General features: G+C 45.8%; 1 protein-coding gene across 19 annotated transcripts in view; it reads right to left on the bottom strand.

Annotated features, from left to right (window-relative positions):
* Nucleotides 1–14,216, bottom strand: part of PROM1 (prominin 1) — a 123,035-nt gene extending 108,819 nt beyond the window's left edge. For 6 of the 19 annotated variants that reach the window (XM_084857071.1, XM_084857069.1, XM_084857073.1 and 3 more), the window contains exons 1-3: nt 14,123–14,216; nt 5,964–6,036; nt 2,939–3,359 (exon numbers count right to left, since the gene is read on the bottom strand). In XM_084857071.1, the coding sequence (XP_084713197.1) occupies nt 2,939–3,161 (223 nt within the window). In that variant the 5' untranslated portion in view covers nt 3,162–3,359; nt 5,964–6,036; nt 14,123–14,216. Of the gene's footprint in view, nt 1–1,521; nt 1,591–2,938; nt 3,360–5,963; nt 6,037–14,122 lie in introns of all 19 variants that reach the window. The other 13 variants (XM_084857081.1, XM_084857078.1, XM_084857076.1 and 10 more) reach the window with 5 other exon arrangements.
* Between the last annotated feature and the right edge of the window lie 934 nt (nt 14,217–15,150).

Here is a 15,150-nt window from a genome sequence, read left to right as displayed (position 1 = left end):
CCCACCAGGGTCTCGACCGAGTGGCCGTTGGCATGCCCCAGAGAATCCCCAAGCGCGTTCAGGAATCCATTTGGATCCATAAGACGCCTGGGGCGGACCATTTTAATGGGTCCTCCACCCCTGCGGAGGGGTTGTGGAACCGAGAAGTCCAACATCACCAGATAGTGATCTGACCATGACAAGGGGGTGGTGGATATACCCCCGACTTCCAGATCACTCCCCGCTTCTCCAGAAACAAACACAAGGTCTAGTGCATGACCGGCTACATGGGTAGGCCCAGTTAGAATATGGTGCAGCTCCCAGGAGGCCATGGTCTCCATGAAGTCCCGAGGTGCTCCTGTGAGGATGGCCTCCGAATGTACGTTGAAGTCCCCCAACACCAGTAAGTTAGGGGACTGTACACGCACATCAGAGACCACCTCAAGCACCTCGGCCAGGGAGTCAGTCGTGCAGCGGGGTGGACGGTACACGAGCAGAATCCCCAGACTGCCCTTTGGGCCCAACCTCCAGTACATGCACTCAACAACCTTGGTCTCCCGGAGAGGGGGTCTGGTGAAGACCAAGGACTCTCGGTAGATAACAGCCACTCCCCCTCCCTGATCCCCAGCCCTCGGCTGCTGTGCATACGAAAATCCAGCTGGACACATGGCTGCAAGGGTTGGAGCAGCAGCCTCGGCCAACCAGGTCTCCGTAATACATGCCAGGTCTGCACCCTCATCCAGAATCATGTCATGGATGAGGGAGGTTTTCTGGGTAACAGACCTGGCATTGCAGAGCAGCAAACGAAGGCCAGAAGATGGGGTCACGCCTCCCCCAGCCATCCTTTGGCTCTGGACAGGCCCGGAGCAGGGGACAGATACTACACATCTCTCCCTTGTTCCCCTTAGCTGGCATGGCCTGCCCCTAGCGCTCCGCCAGCGCCTGCCGCCCAGCCTCGGTATGTTCTGGCCCCCAACACTCCCCCCACTGCCTCCATCAGGTGGACACATGCCCCCTCGCTCCCGCCTATCAGGCAGGCTACCCACCCCTAAAAACACAACAAAATCCCCCCCAACAAAATAAAACAAACAAACAAAACAATTAAAATCCCCTTAAAAATGCCAGGCAGGAGTCCACAGGGAAGGCCTGGTGGCGGTGGTATCAGCTTCCATGGTTAGCACAGCCACCCAAAATGCTGCAGTACCAAACCTCTACAGCTGGGAAGCAAGTGCCTCTGGATCCATTCTGCTGTGTGATCCTCTGTCCTGCCCTTGACAGTTTGTGCGCCCTACAGTTTATGAGCCCTTTCTGTCTGGCAATTTACAAGGGAAAAAGCAGGAAAGAGACCATTTCCCACAAAGCTGTGTTTTAAGCTAGCGCAGCCTTCCCCAACCCTTCACCCTCCAGATGTGTTGAGCTATAACTCATGCTGGCTGGGGATGATCAGAGTTGTAGTCCATCAGATCTGAAGTATGTTGGGTTGGGGAAGGTTTTTCTAGCACATAACTCATTGGTTCTCATACTGTGAATCAGCATACTCACAGGCAAGGACAACAGGAGAAGATCACAGGACACCTTCATTGGAGTGGTGAATACTGAGAAGATCTGCTTCTGTTGGAAGATGAGCATCCACTGAGAGTTCACTCTCTCCTCAACCCCACAATCTGAAGGGGAACTTTAGGAACTACTCAATTTGTTTTTCAGATAAATGCCCAAGGGCCAAGCGAGAGGAAATGCTGAGTTTTGTGACCAAATCTCTTAATTTCTCTTAAAGCAACTGCATGATCCTCTGAATTGGATGAGGACTGTGTTGTGGGGGAGGAGTTAGCCCTTCTCCCTTATGCCATCTTCCTAATCTAAATTCCACTTTGCCCCTTTACGGGTACACATGGTTTCCCTAAGAGGGTAAATAACAGGTTGGGGCATGTAGATCAGGAGAATAGTGTAGGACAGAAACAAACCCCTAATCCCTGCAGCTGCTTTTAATAGAAACTGAGATACCTGATCACATAACTCCAGTGTTTCACTTAGCCTGACCCTAAAATCAGCTGAGGTTGAAGGGAAGAGGGTCATTAGTAATAATCTTCAAATCCATCCATTCCAATCGAAAAGATTCTCATGCTTCTGGACCCACCGAATGGTCTGAGAAGTGCCCAATACTGCAACCCTGCTAAAGCTAAGCAGGTGAAAACCTGATTATCAGTATTCTGGATGGGAAATCACTGGGAACCCCATGCAAGAGAATATAATGATGTGGACAAATGTTCTGCCATTTTAAGCATGGCAAAAGTAGTTAGAACTCACATTTTAGAATGTAGTCTCAGGTTACCAATGATGCGTTCAAACTAATTCCATTATACTTAGAATGTTAAGTCAGTTTTTACCCTTAGTACAGTAAGGATTTATTTTTAAAAGAATCACACTTGTATACACAAGAATCTCTCTATCCCTTCACCTCCCCCATCCACTCCCCATTGGGGAGAGTGGAGTCATCCCATGAAGGTACTGGAAATTTTGAATGGCTTCCCCATTTGAAGAATGGGGGAATGATCACTCTGCCTTGATCCACATATTTAGAAATGCACAAGAAGAAAACTGCAACAGATTGAGGGTGCTTCCACACTAACCTTTTTCTCAACAATTGTCATCCTGTGTTCACTCACTCTTTCAGAGCATCCAGACAATGTCATTTCCAAACTGATGACTCCTAGAGTTTTGTGCATTCCCCTTCCAATTTTTTTCACCTGATTTGTGGACATTTGTTTTGGTAACAAAACATAATTGCAGCTCCAGGTCATCCAAACAGGATATCTTTGGCACAGTATGTGTTTCCCTCAACATCCCCCCCACACACACACACACACTGCAAAATGACAGTCTGTGATACAGACTTGCCATGTCAAACTGAAGTCTCTACCACTAACACATGTTTTGGGGACATTTAATATCAGATACATACCTTGAGGAAAATAATTTGGTTGCACTAAACAGAGGAAAGCGTGAACTATTCGAAACAAAATCCCTATCGCTCCAGGTTCATGGTATGTGCTGGTATCATAGGTCTTTGCAGGGACAAACCCAAAATCCAACGTTTCAGAAGGCGGTTGGTGTAAAGGCTGCACTTCGGAAATTGTTCTCCCACAGAGCAATAAAAGGAGCAGTATACAGAGTTCCCCAGCCATGGCTGACCAAAATGCATAAAATGAGGTAGAAGGGGAAGGGGAAGAATAAAATCTTCAGCACATATATATTTAGCAGCAAGAGGATCTATCAAGTGAAATGCGACAGTCTCTCCTCAGTCCTTTGCTTACTCCAGAATGTGTGCTCACTTTTAAATGCTTTTTGGCAGCTCTTCACAGAACTCGATTAGTGCTCCATCTCTAGCAAAAAAAGAGAAAACAGCTGCTTAATAAGTGTCATCTTGCCCCAAGAGGGAGAAGAACAACAGTGTGAAATGTATGCAATCTCCTGTGAAATGTTAACACATGCTACCTTGCTGGCAAGCTAATCAGACAGCATAGATCTGTGTTCCTATGCATTGTTAAAATGACCAGTTCTCTATGAAAGGGGAGGGGAAATGGTTCACAACTTTTTCATGCAACACTGGGCCTTTCAAAAAGAACAAAGGTGAACTAAAATTAAGATTAGTTAACCTAACATTTCCCCACAGCAATGTATTACAGGGCTCAAATCAGTAGCGGTGACAAAGCTTTCTTTTGTCGAACAGTATCCACAATTACTATGAGGAGGTTTTCATAAGCTCGAGGGGGGCAGGCTTCCCTGGAATACATTCCAAAAACCACTGGAATACACTGGATCTGCACACAAGAAATTGTAAAATGAGAAACATCACTTGGTCCTAATATAAGATTGTTGTTGTTGTTCAGTCGTTCAGTCGTGTCCGACTCTTCGTGACCCCATGGACCATAGCACGCCAGGCCTTCCTGTCCTGCGCTCTCTCCCGGAGTGTGCTCAAGTTCATATTCATTGCATCCGTGATGCTATCTAGCCATCTCATCCTCTGCCGTCCCCTTCTCCTTTTGCCTTCAGTCTTTCCCAGCATCAGGGTCTTTTCCAGGGAGTTTTCTCTTCGCATTAGGTGGCCAAAATATTGGAGCTTCAGCTTCATTATCTGTCCTTCCAATGAGCAGTCAGGGTTGATTTCCTTTAGGATGGACTGATTTGACCTCCTTGCAGTCCAGGGGACTCGTAAGAGTCTTCTCCAGCACCACAGTTCGAAAGCATCAATTCTTCGGCGCTCAGCCTTCCTTATATAAGATACCCAAGTACAAGTAGGGTGATTTCCACATTACACAGAGCCAAAGCCAAAGCCAGGTTTGCTGCCAAGCACACACTCAGTAAGGAACCACGGCCAATCATAGCTACCTAACAAGGGTATGGTCCATATTTGCAATCACATATTTACCACACCACGTTTTACCTTTTTTGGGTACACCTTAAAAACGTAACCTGGGGATAGCTGTGCAATTCAGCAAATAATCCATCAAATCCAAAGCAAAGACAACTGACATAGCTTCTGTACTCCAAAAAATTAACTTCAAAAGTTATCTACTGATCTCACTTCTGGGGTTAGATGCATATGCATCTTCAAACTTTCTGCATTCTTTCAGAAACCAAAGCTGACATCATTCTCCCCTTGAAATACATTTTAGGTATGTCTTTACAATATTTTTTGACACCAGAAAGATCCATCCAGTGTAGTGTAGTGGTGAGAGTGACGGACTGGGAGCCGGGAGATCCGGGTTCTAGTCCCCACTTGGCCATGGAAGCTCACTGGGTGACTTTGGGCCAGTCACAGACTCTCAGCCCAACCTACCTCACAGGGTTGTTGTTGTGAGGATACAACGGTGAGGAGGAGGATAATGTAAGCCGCCTTGAGTTCCTTGCGAGAGGGAGAAAGGCGGGGTATAAATGCAATAAATAAATAAATAAATAAATCCAGAGGGATCCTAAAAATAGTCCTACCAAAAATAATACAGAGGTTAGAATGAGAGGCCACTGCACTTTTACATAACAGGACATCTTATGATCATTGTACAGGAATGGGAAAATTATCTTGCCATAATCAGGCCTCTTCACCAAGCTCTCTCAAGGTTCAGTCACACCTAATACAGAAACCATGTTTTCCAAATATACACCTATGTTTGCAATGGTCAACTCAATAGAGCATTGACTGGCAACTCATTTTGACAGGAGGCATATTTTGAACTGAGCAAGGGTTGAAGGGGCAACTAGTCTGCAACTCATTTTGACAGGAGGCATATTTTGAACTGAGCAAGGGTTGAAGGGGCAACTAGTCTGAACAGCAACTATCAGTTGCTCCATCCTCTGCAAAGCACATAAACAGGAGTGAGTGGCTGAGATAGAGCAGAGGGGGCTTTTGCCAAATCCACCACTGGAGTTGACATGGGGGAGGGAAGAAAAGGAGGACACTATACCTTTGCTTGTGCGTTTGCTCTAGGGGAGTGCCCACAAAAATGCTCAGTTCCCACCCCCACACAGCTCCCCACTACCATGTCTGAAGCAGTGCAACCTTCCCCTGCCTAACACAGTATGTTTGTTGTCTCTTGCTGACTAGCTGTGACAGACATAGAAGAGACAGCACACTGGGAACGATTTATCAATGTCAAACAAACCAGATGTTCCCTATGTGAACTTGCAGCCTATACAATGCCTGTTCTGTTGTTGTTGATGACGATGATGATATTAATATTATCAATGGAAATAATAATGTTATTAAACATTCAAATACTTAGGTGTACAAGGGCTAGAAGAGACAACCCCTTGCCTACAGGCATGTGATAACTGTAGTCCACACTGTTTTAAAATGAAATTTAAACTTCGTTACATGTGAACAAAATCTACACAGAAAAAAAGATCTACCCCAAAAATTGTCTAACCCCCACAGTAATTTTGAGCTTTAAGTAATTATATTTAATTTATTATATGAACACCCTACTTACCCAGCCTCTCCAGTTACCTGGATAAAGTTTTTGAGGCATTATCTGTTCTTGTTTCCCAAGCTTCAAGATAAACCTGCAAGGAAAATAAGGAAAATAGCATTTTCTCTAATATGTCTGACCCATGCTCTTAGAAAGATCAGTCTTTAGAACCAATATGCCTAGTAAAACTGAAGGGGGGAAATTGGCCATGTAAATGCAAATTTTTAACTGACAAGATACTTAGTAATTCAGTGCCTAGCCTCTCTGAAGGTAAAGTATCTAATTACGAATGGAATTGATATGTTTCTGTGATTTTGCAAGGGTTGCTTTGTCTCCATCTTTTAGTACAAAAATTACATCAGCGTTCCAGTGCTCTCTATACAACAAAAACTATTAGCACTTCTTAGTTACTTATTTCTAGGTGAACGGCACATTTGATCCATACCAGCAGGCATTAATTGACCTTCAAAGGAATCAAGAGCATGACAGGAATACCAAAGACTCAAGTGAGCCACTGCATTATCACACCAAGTCTTAATACTAGGGCTCTGAAATGCATATAAATCTGCTAACTTATAATTTCATAAAATATTAACAAGTTATCTGAAATGCTAAACACATGTAAACAATATGCCTGTGCTTCAATATTAAATACTATTCAATCCTTGCATACTACTGTTGAGTGTCCAAAGCAATTCACATTCATTATTTGTCATTTTAACAACCCTGTAAGGCAAGGGTGCACAACTTGCAGTCCAGGGGTCACATACAGCTCCCCAAGGCCTGAATTCGGAGGAGTGTCCCAGCCCCTCTACCACTGAATTACCTCCCTCAGCAGCAAGGAAAGACCGTTCTGTTATGAGGATTGCTGGAATCCATGTACATGCCTGAGTGCTTCTGCAGCCCCCAAACCCAGAGCCAGAATCACATGTGACCCTTGGCATTGGAAAGGTTGTGCACCCTTGCTGTAAAAGTAAGTCAGTGTTATTATCAGTCATACTGAGGCAGGAGGGACTGAGGCTGACAAGAGGCAAGATTTGAACCAGGGACTTCCTGATTCATAGGTCAGCCAATAATTTACATAGTAACTTATTTAACACCCTCAATGTCCATTGTGCTTTATACAGTAACATAATGAGACAGGGAAGGTGCCCGCCCCAAGGAGTTTAGAACCTCAGCTTCAACACTGGGAAGATAGGAATAGGAGATACAGAAGTAACCAAGGAGGAGGAAATGTAAGCATTCCTTATGTCCTTCCTGAAAAAAACTGGAAATGAATACTCCAAAATTTGGTGTGGGTTATAGTTATTTCAGAGTCATAACTCCATTTTATTGTTACTATGCACCTAATGAGGGCCTTTCTACCAATTTAATAGAAAATAACACATAAAAGTAGGAGATAGCAGATCACAAAAGATGCATCTGAACTAATAAAGCCTCTCCTAGACCTGCCCAAAACTCATGCAGCTACAACCTGTTACATAGGAGTAGGGAGAAAATGTAACCTTAGAAATAAAACTTCAAGGACTTGGATGCACAGTAGTACTGCTTTTATACTGCTATATCATGGTGTTTCAATGTTCTTATTTCAATTTGTTTTACTGTTTTATTAACATTTTGTAAACTCCCCTGGAGACCTGTTGAGGTTTTTTAATGTATACCTGCGGTATACATTTTAAAAAGCAATAAATAGCAAAACCAGAAACAGCAGCACCTGGTAACATCCCAATTGAGCAATCAAGTGTTAGTGGGGATCACTTCTAAAGAGTTAACACAATGATTAGGGTTCAATGATATTCTCAAAAATAGTTTTCAAGATGTTGTGAGACTGGAAGATGCTCTTTATAAATGATGAACTGCATAATAATTGGCTTATTAAAACACAGTAAAAGTGCCAGAAGAGTGATAATCCTAAAATGAACTCCAGAAGCAAAATTTACCCATCTCCAAGCAGGCAGCTGGTTTGCATTTCAATCAGCTACAAAATGTCTGGATTATAATTTAGCTAATTGGAATAAAGTCAGTTATTATTTATAAACCACTCCCCATGAGAGCACTGTGCAGCAAGACATGGAACGTTATTCAGCAACATAATACCATCCCCAGAAAATTTCAAAAGAAAACAAACTGAGGGAGGGCTTCTGATTCATTTGGGGCGGGGGGAGAAGAGAAACCAGGCACTTTGAGGAGAAAACAGGTTCTCAAGCATGACTGTGTGAATAATTTGTCCTGTTATTCCAGGTTTATGAAGAGCTATACACCTATGGTGCATAAACACTTAAGGAATCCCTCCAGACAGCCAAGCAAGGAAGATAATTGATACTTTTCTTTTAGGCAAAAATGACTTAAAAGAATTCTACCACTCATTCATGGGGGGCGGGGGGCGGGGGGCGGAGCGGAATCAATGGACAGAGCAACCACCACATCCATTGTCCTGCCTTTGCTCTACCAGCAAGGCAGGGCGGGGGGAGGGGATTAGCTTTTTTTCATCCTGCCCACTGTAGTCAATAGTAGGGAAGTAACTGTATCAGGGCTAGCATGGAGTCCTGCTGTTTCTGTGGGTGTGCCAGGGAAACGATAGGACTTTGGACATGGCATTTTCATACCTGCCAATGAGGTATCCTATTTCCCCCTGCTCTGGAGGACATTACAGTCAGGACATTTATGGTTTTCCGTCATCCTGCCAGCATACTTCCACCTCCATCAGCAGAGAATAACTTCCACCACTTCCTGGCACTGCTCAGCTTCTGGCCAAGGTTAGGATTGATCCTTTGTTGCTGTTTTTATGGGTAGGCAGGCAAGAAAAAGAATGTGTGGGCTAGTAACTTCGGCAAACTAATTTACAATGCTTTATTTTCCCCAATTTTACCTAGCAATTTTGGAAATCCACTTTTTTCTTTCAGTTTGCATTTAAATTATGAGTCATGAAGGAGTTACGCTATGTGGGTCACTTAAGCCACCTGGTCTGACTGCAGAGAAGAGGCAAAAACAAGGTTGGGCATTTAACCAGTCAGAAAGATTTGGCCAACTGAAAGGTAAAAAATGTTTTGGTTACACAGTTTAAAGTATGAGCTTTAGTGGAACACCAACTAATTTATTTTTGAATTAGCATATATGTTGCTGTGACAGAATGAAACTAACTTTTCCTAAATTAGTGAAGAATTATTATAACTTCAATATTATGTAATTTTTCTGTTTAGAGATGCCAACAGGTATATCAGACAGCCTGGAAGAAATGCTTTCGTTTGTGGCCTGCTTTGTTCCTCATGACTGCTGCAACCTCCACTCCTGTGCCCTTGCCAACAGATGACATCATAATGAAATTAAGGATTTCATTTCGGCAGCCTATAAATAATTTTAGATAGATAGGATGTAAGCTGCCACTAACACTGTGGCATTCTGAGCATCATGGAATATTTGAAAATGATTAAATAATAGGTGGTCGTTTAATAACATTTGACAGATCAATTGACTTGTGTGCTAATCCTAGGCAAATAGACATGCCCCTGCCCTTCACAGAGCCTACAGTCTAAAATGGAGGTGACACTAAGGTTGGATAACAAAATAATATGAATATAATTCAGAAAACTGGGGAGATGTGGTTTCTTCCAAGAATTTCATGGTCAGCCAGCAGCGTGGTAACTGCTACCTCACATTTTTCAGAACATTTTTTAAAGCACTAAAATGGTCATTATAGAGCGGATGTTCACATCACCACTTACCCATTAGCATAATAATTAACCAAGCCTTTTGTTAATACAATTAGGGCAAGTGGACTGTCCCCACTCTTTAATAAGCATAAGGGGGAGACTGTAATCTGTATTTCCAGGAATGTACCAAACTCAATAATCCGGGGGGGGGGGGGAAGAGAGAGAGAGAGAGACATGGGTTAACTCTAAGAATGTGAGAATACTCCAACAAGGAGGCAGGAGATACAACCCTGGGTAAAGATGGGTAGCTGAAAAGTCAGTTATTCCATTACATATGGGATGTACAGTAAACTTGAGAAACCCAATTTAAAGTTGTGTGCCAAAAGTCTATGTTGTCTATTGTTAAGTACTAGACTGAATAACTGTACTTAGTTGAGTCCATAGCTTAGTGGTAGGACACATGCTCTGCATGCATAGGGACCCAGTTTGATTCCTTGCATCATTAATTAGAAGGTAGGTAGAACGGAGATTTTTATGGTGCAGCAGCCTCTAATTATACTGAATAAACTAGCATTTACTTTCAAGTATCTGGGTTGGATCCAGAATCTACTTTACATTGGCGGAGGGGCTCTGCTTACAGAGGGTGCCTCTGCCTGATTTTTAGGGACCCCCTTCTCCTCACACTACAGCTCACGCCATTCATCAAGGTCCCCTGACCTTCTGAGCAGCATTTTCAGGGATTTGGAGGGGCTGCAATGGGAAGGATGAGGCAGGGAAGCCCATTTCCACTAGCCCAGTCACATGTGCCTAAACTCAACCCACCATCCTAAGGTTTCATACAGCTCATGTCAACAACCAGGTCTCAATAGCTTCCAATATTTAAGGCGGGGGGCACAGAGAGCTAACCGTTTTTAAAAAGTGAAGAAACTGTGCAAATTAATGGCTTCACCCAGAAACAAAGGTAGGGCCACTTAATGCAGACCAGATAGCTGGGTGCACAAGGAAGTCTGGGCAGCAACTGAAAAAATGCAGGCATGAATACCACATGCTTAACTATGAGGGAACACTGTAAAGCCCACACATTCATTAGAAGGGGCTGGCAAATACAAAACACTTATCCAGTTCTTGACCAATGCATGAAAGTTCCTGCATATGGCTCTTGAGGGATGCACTGGACTCAATTAGAACCTCCGAGTAGGAAAAAAAACAGCCGGACTATCACAGTTTTCAGGTATATATGTACAAATGTAATGTGTGAATGTGGTAACATGCACATCACACAGAGGGTAAGGACTGGCTGCAGCTCCCTGTCAAGTGCACCCTGCACAAACCCAGGTTTCCTGCCATATACTGTGTGAAATGGCCCTGAGACCTTATAGAACAACTGCCAGTCTACTGAAACAGCCCTGAGTCACTATAAAGCAGCTTCATGTATACTTAATAACATTGGAAGTATTGGTGGTTCTTGTTTATTTATCAATTGTATTTTATGATCTATGGTTTTACAGTTCTCTTGATTTTCTACCGTGAATGTATATGTTGGAAGCCACCTTGGGAGGGTTTGACCTTCAAAAAGCAGCTTACAAATATTTTAAACTTGTGAGCAGAACCAGCTTCACAAGGGGTGGGAATAGTCCTTAGTTTGATACAGTGAAGCCTTCAAGTAAGATTACCCAGCTGTCAGAGTTGGACACTCTGCGCCCACCTTGCACCTGCCCTGTCTGAGTGAAGTCATACCCACTGGTAGCCTTAGACATGCTTCCTGCTATGATGCACCCCCTGAGGGACGGTCTGCCCACTCCATTCTCCAGAGAAGGGCTGTCCCACAGCAGGGGGAGGGGGGAAGCTGGCAGCCATGTAACTAAGACCCTCAGGCAACTCCCCCCCCCAACTTCAAACTGTCTTGATGGAAAATTATGGGCTGGATAGGGAAGTCTGCCCCTAGTGGCTGAAGATGGTACTGCAGGCTTCAAACAAATGGACACATTTAAATTTATTAAAATTAATTAATGTGCTTTAAAGTGCACACTCCTAGGGTCCCCTTAGCATGCACACCAAGTTTCAGGTGTGTGGATTTTATGGTGGTGACAGACAGACATCCTCTTTTATTATAGAAGATAATATATTTCAGATTAAGTGACCCTACACCCGTTTCAGTTCCAAAACTGCATGTGTGATAAAGCTTTGACTGAAAAGATTCCAACTAAAAACAGCAGTCTCCTGAAATTTTTTGAGAAAAAGTCAAATGAGCACCCTACTAACCTTATTGACAGCTAATAGGTTTAAGACATTGAGGGCGCAACCCTATGGCCACTAGTCTGCAGCTAGACAGCCACAGGATATGCCGGTTTGCAAGAACTGACCCCCCCGCCCGCGCTGCCGCACAGGCAGCTCAGAATGGCCCCGCACTCAGAAGAGGAGTGTGGAGCAGTGAAAATGGGGGGTTCTGGGGAATATTCCACGGCGGGGAAGGCAGAAATGCCAGTACGACACACCCAACATGTCGTCAGGCAGCCGCTCCCCCCACTCCGCCTTCCCGTGGCTAGACAGCCAAAATCGGCTGTCTTCCTGCAAATGCAGGGCAGCTGAAGCATGGAGGGGACAATCCCCTCTGTGCTTCTCCCGCCCTGCATTGGATCAGCGGTCGCCTCCAAGTTCGGAGGCGGCCTCCTATCCCGGTAGGATTGCTCCCTAAGGGCACGACCCACGCTGGCTGGGGCATACTGGGAATTGTAGGACTTTTTTCTGTCTAAATATGGATAGGATTGTGCCCTATGGTTGCACCCTTGGCAGACAGATCTTGGAGGCTTCCGAATATCCAATGCCCCACTGTGCTGCTGCAGGCAAGACAGGATGAGCGACAATTTTCACTTCTCCACCTCCTTTCCCCCCCCCCCCTTTTTCCTCTAGACAGACCTCTGAGCCTATCTAGAGTAGCTGCATTGGCAGGACAAGACTGGGACTGGAGGGGCCATGGGAAACATTGTATCTTGCAACCGTGGCACGGTTCTTTCTGTGGTGGCGGCTGCGCAGGGGAGGGATCGGATTCTGGAGTCCCCCTTCTGAGGTTGTAGCGTGTCTATGGCCTCAGAGGAGAGACTCCAAAGAATACTATGGTCTCCTGGGACCATAGGGTTGCTTTCTCCTTAACGTAAACCAGACTCGCAGCTTGATGAAATCAGAAATTCCTTCCGGACAAGTAGCTGGCTACATATATCACTCAAGAAGTCTCCCTTTAATAGAGAGATTTGTATAAAAACTACAGTAGGTAACAATTCTGTGGACTGACCGTGGACACGCTACCATGTGAGTGAGGGAGAGTTTGTGGTTATCTGCAAAGATTAAACTAAACCCAAACACTGGAGGGCTGGGAGAGTTTGTTTCAAAAATTATGAAACCCAAGCACATGGGAGAATTCTTGGCCAGCCAGATATACGGATACAAATTTGCAGGGCAAGAAAAGGGAGGCTGATAGCTCAAGTCTTTGCCCTTCTCCCCTTTACTGCTATGCTTGTTTCAGAGCCAAGTGATCACAGATAAGAGTCTCTAACCACCATTTTCGAGTGACCTTAAATTTTAATTCATCCAACACCACACATGCATCACTGCCTCAAACTAATACAGAGCACGTAATACTCTCAGGTTCCCTACTCTGCTCACAGTGGCTAGGATGACAATCTTCAGAAGCCTGGCAAACATCCACTGACAGGTGGTAAAATTCACATGTTTGCCACCCGCTACAGAAGGCGCGGTTAAAGGGAACTGAGGGCTAAGTGTCCTTGCATTCTCCCTGAAATGTTCGCAACAGGCAGTAAGACTGGAACAACGGGCTCCAATCACAGCTGCGAGGGAGATCTAGTTCCACCACGGAGCTTTTCCCTTGCAGCCACCACCAGCACCTATTCTTCCCTCTACAGAAGTATTCGCTTGTGCCACGCAAGCATGCACAGGGGGCTTTAGCGTCGCTTACTTGCGAGTAAAGCCCCACTAATTCCCTGGAATTTCAAGGAATCATGCTCAAACGGTGCGCTCACAGCTCCTCGGGATTTAGCTCCCCCGGGACTTCTTCCTCCCTGGCAAACAGAGCAGGAGCAGTTTGCAAAACGAGAGAAGCGCTATTCCTGAGCACGCGCAGCCCAAACCTACTCCCGTTGGACTCGGGAGAAAATCGCATTGGCTCCACGGCAGCTTCTGCCTCCCCAGCACGCGGGCAAAAGAGCGCGGCCTTCGCACCACGAGCCTCGTCCACGTTTACTCGGGACTAAGTTGTAGAGCGCTTACTCGAGATCCAGTGTCGTTGGGCTTGCAGCCTCGGAGCGAACCTTCCCCTTGCGGAGGGTCTTTTGCGCAGAGTCCCAGTTCGTTCACCACCGCCCCTTTGACCAGAATAGGCTATTACCCCCTCCTCATAGCCCCGAACGCGCCCCACCAGCCGCAATTTGGGCGGCACCCTCCACCGCCGAACAGCCCGGCCTTGGGCACCTCGGTCCCCAAGTCACGCTGATCCCGAAGCAGAAGGAGCGCACTCACCCGGGCAGGCAGCCGCTCGCCTCACTGCTCCCACCGCCGAAAGGCGCGCTTGCTGCAGCCGCGCCTCCTCCCTCTCTCTCCGCCCGGCGCGCACGACATCTGCTGCCAACCTTCAGGCCTGCCGCGCACGCGCCCGCTTGAGCGCGCCCTTCCTCAACGCGTTACTTCTTCGGCGGGGAGCGCGCCTGGGAAAAGTGGGTGGGTCGGCCGATGCGGCCGGCGGGGCAGCGATAGGAAGCCCCTGGGCAGCTGGCGGCCGGAAGCCGCAACAGGCTTAACTCCTCAGAGCAGCCCAGCCGAGTCTAGGCACCTCTACACGGAAGTAAGTTCCACTGTCTTCAGCGGGGCTTACTCCCGCGTCAACGTATAGCGGACTGCAGCTTTACCTAGGAGTAATCCTCCTTGAAGTCCGTGGGACTTAACTTACAGGTGAGTGCCGACAGCATCTGCCTGCACACGAAAGCTGCAATGCAGTCCTACGCACACTGACCCGAGAGTCTGTGAATTAAAAAAAAAAAAAAGGCATCCGTGTTGCCCATAACAAAAAAAATCCGTACAGTGTAATACCTTTAGGAGGCCAACTCAGAGATCACCAAAAATGTGCAGCCTTGCACATTTTTGTGAATACAAAGATGCTTTCTGCTAGGGGGTACGGAAGGCCACAAACATCCTGAGTTCAGTGGAGCAGAGAGGCAAATCAGCGTGCCCAGTAAGAATGGCAGGCTTAAAGCAAATGCGGAGCAATTCAGGCAACCACCTGGAGGGCTGGGCACAGGGGAGACCGGAGGTTTGGGACTACCATTAAAAGGCAGTAAACAGTTACTTCATGTAGGTTGCAATCCTATGCATATTGAAACAAAAAAGTCCATGCTGGCTGGGAAATGCTGGGAGTTGTAGGACTTTTTTCTACCTCAACATTTTTTTAAATTAATATATCCCGCCTTTTTTTCATCCAAGGAACTCATGCATAGGATTGCGCTCTTATGGTGTATGGGAATGTAGGGCAGAGTTAGTTTTCCTCCCTCAGG

This window comes from Heloderma suspectum, chromosome 5, assembly GCF_057233095.1.
Source record: "Heloderma suspectum isolate Gila_16-S chromosome 5, 16-S_ref, whole genome shotgun sequence".
Classification (NCBI taxonomy): domain Eukaryota; kingdom Metazoa; phylum Chordata; class Lepidosauria; order Squamata; family Helodermatidae; genus Heloderma; species Heloderma suspectum.
The sequence above is the reverse complement of the archived record's forward strand: the minus strand, read 5'-3'. Positions and strand labels throughout refer to the sequence as shown.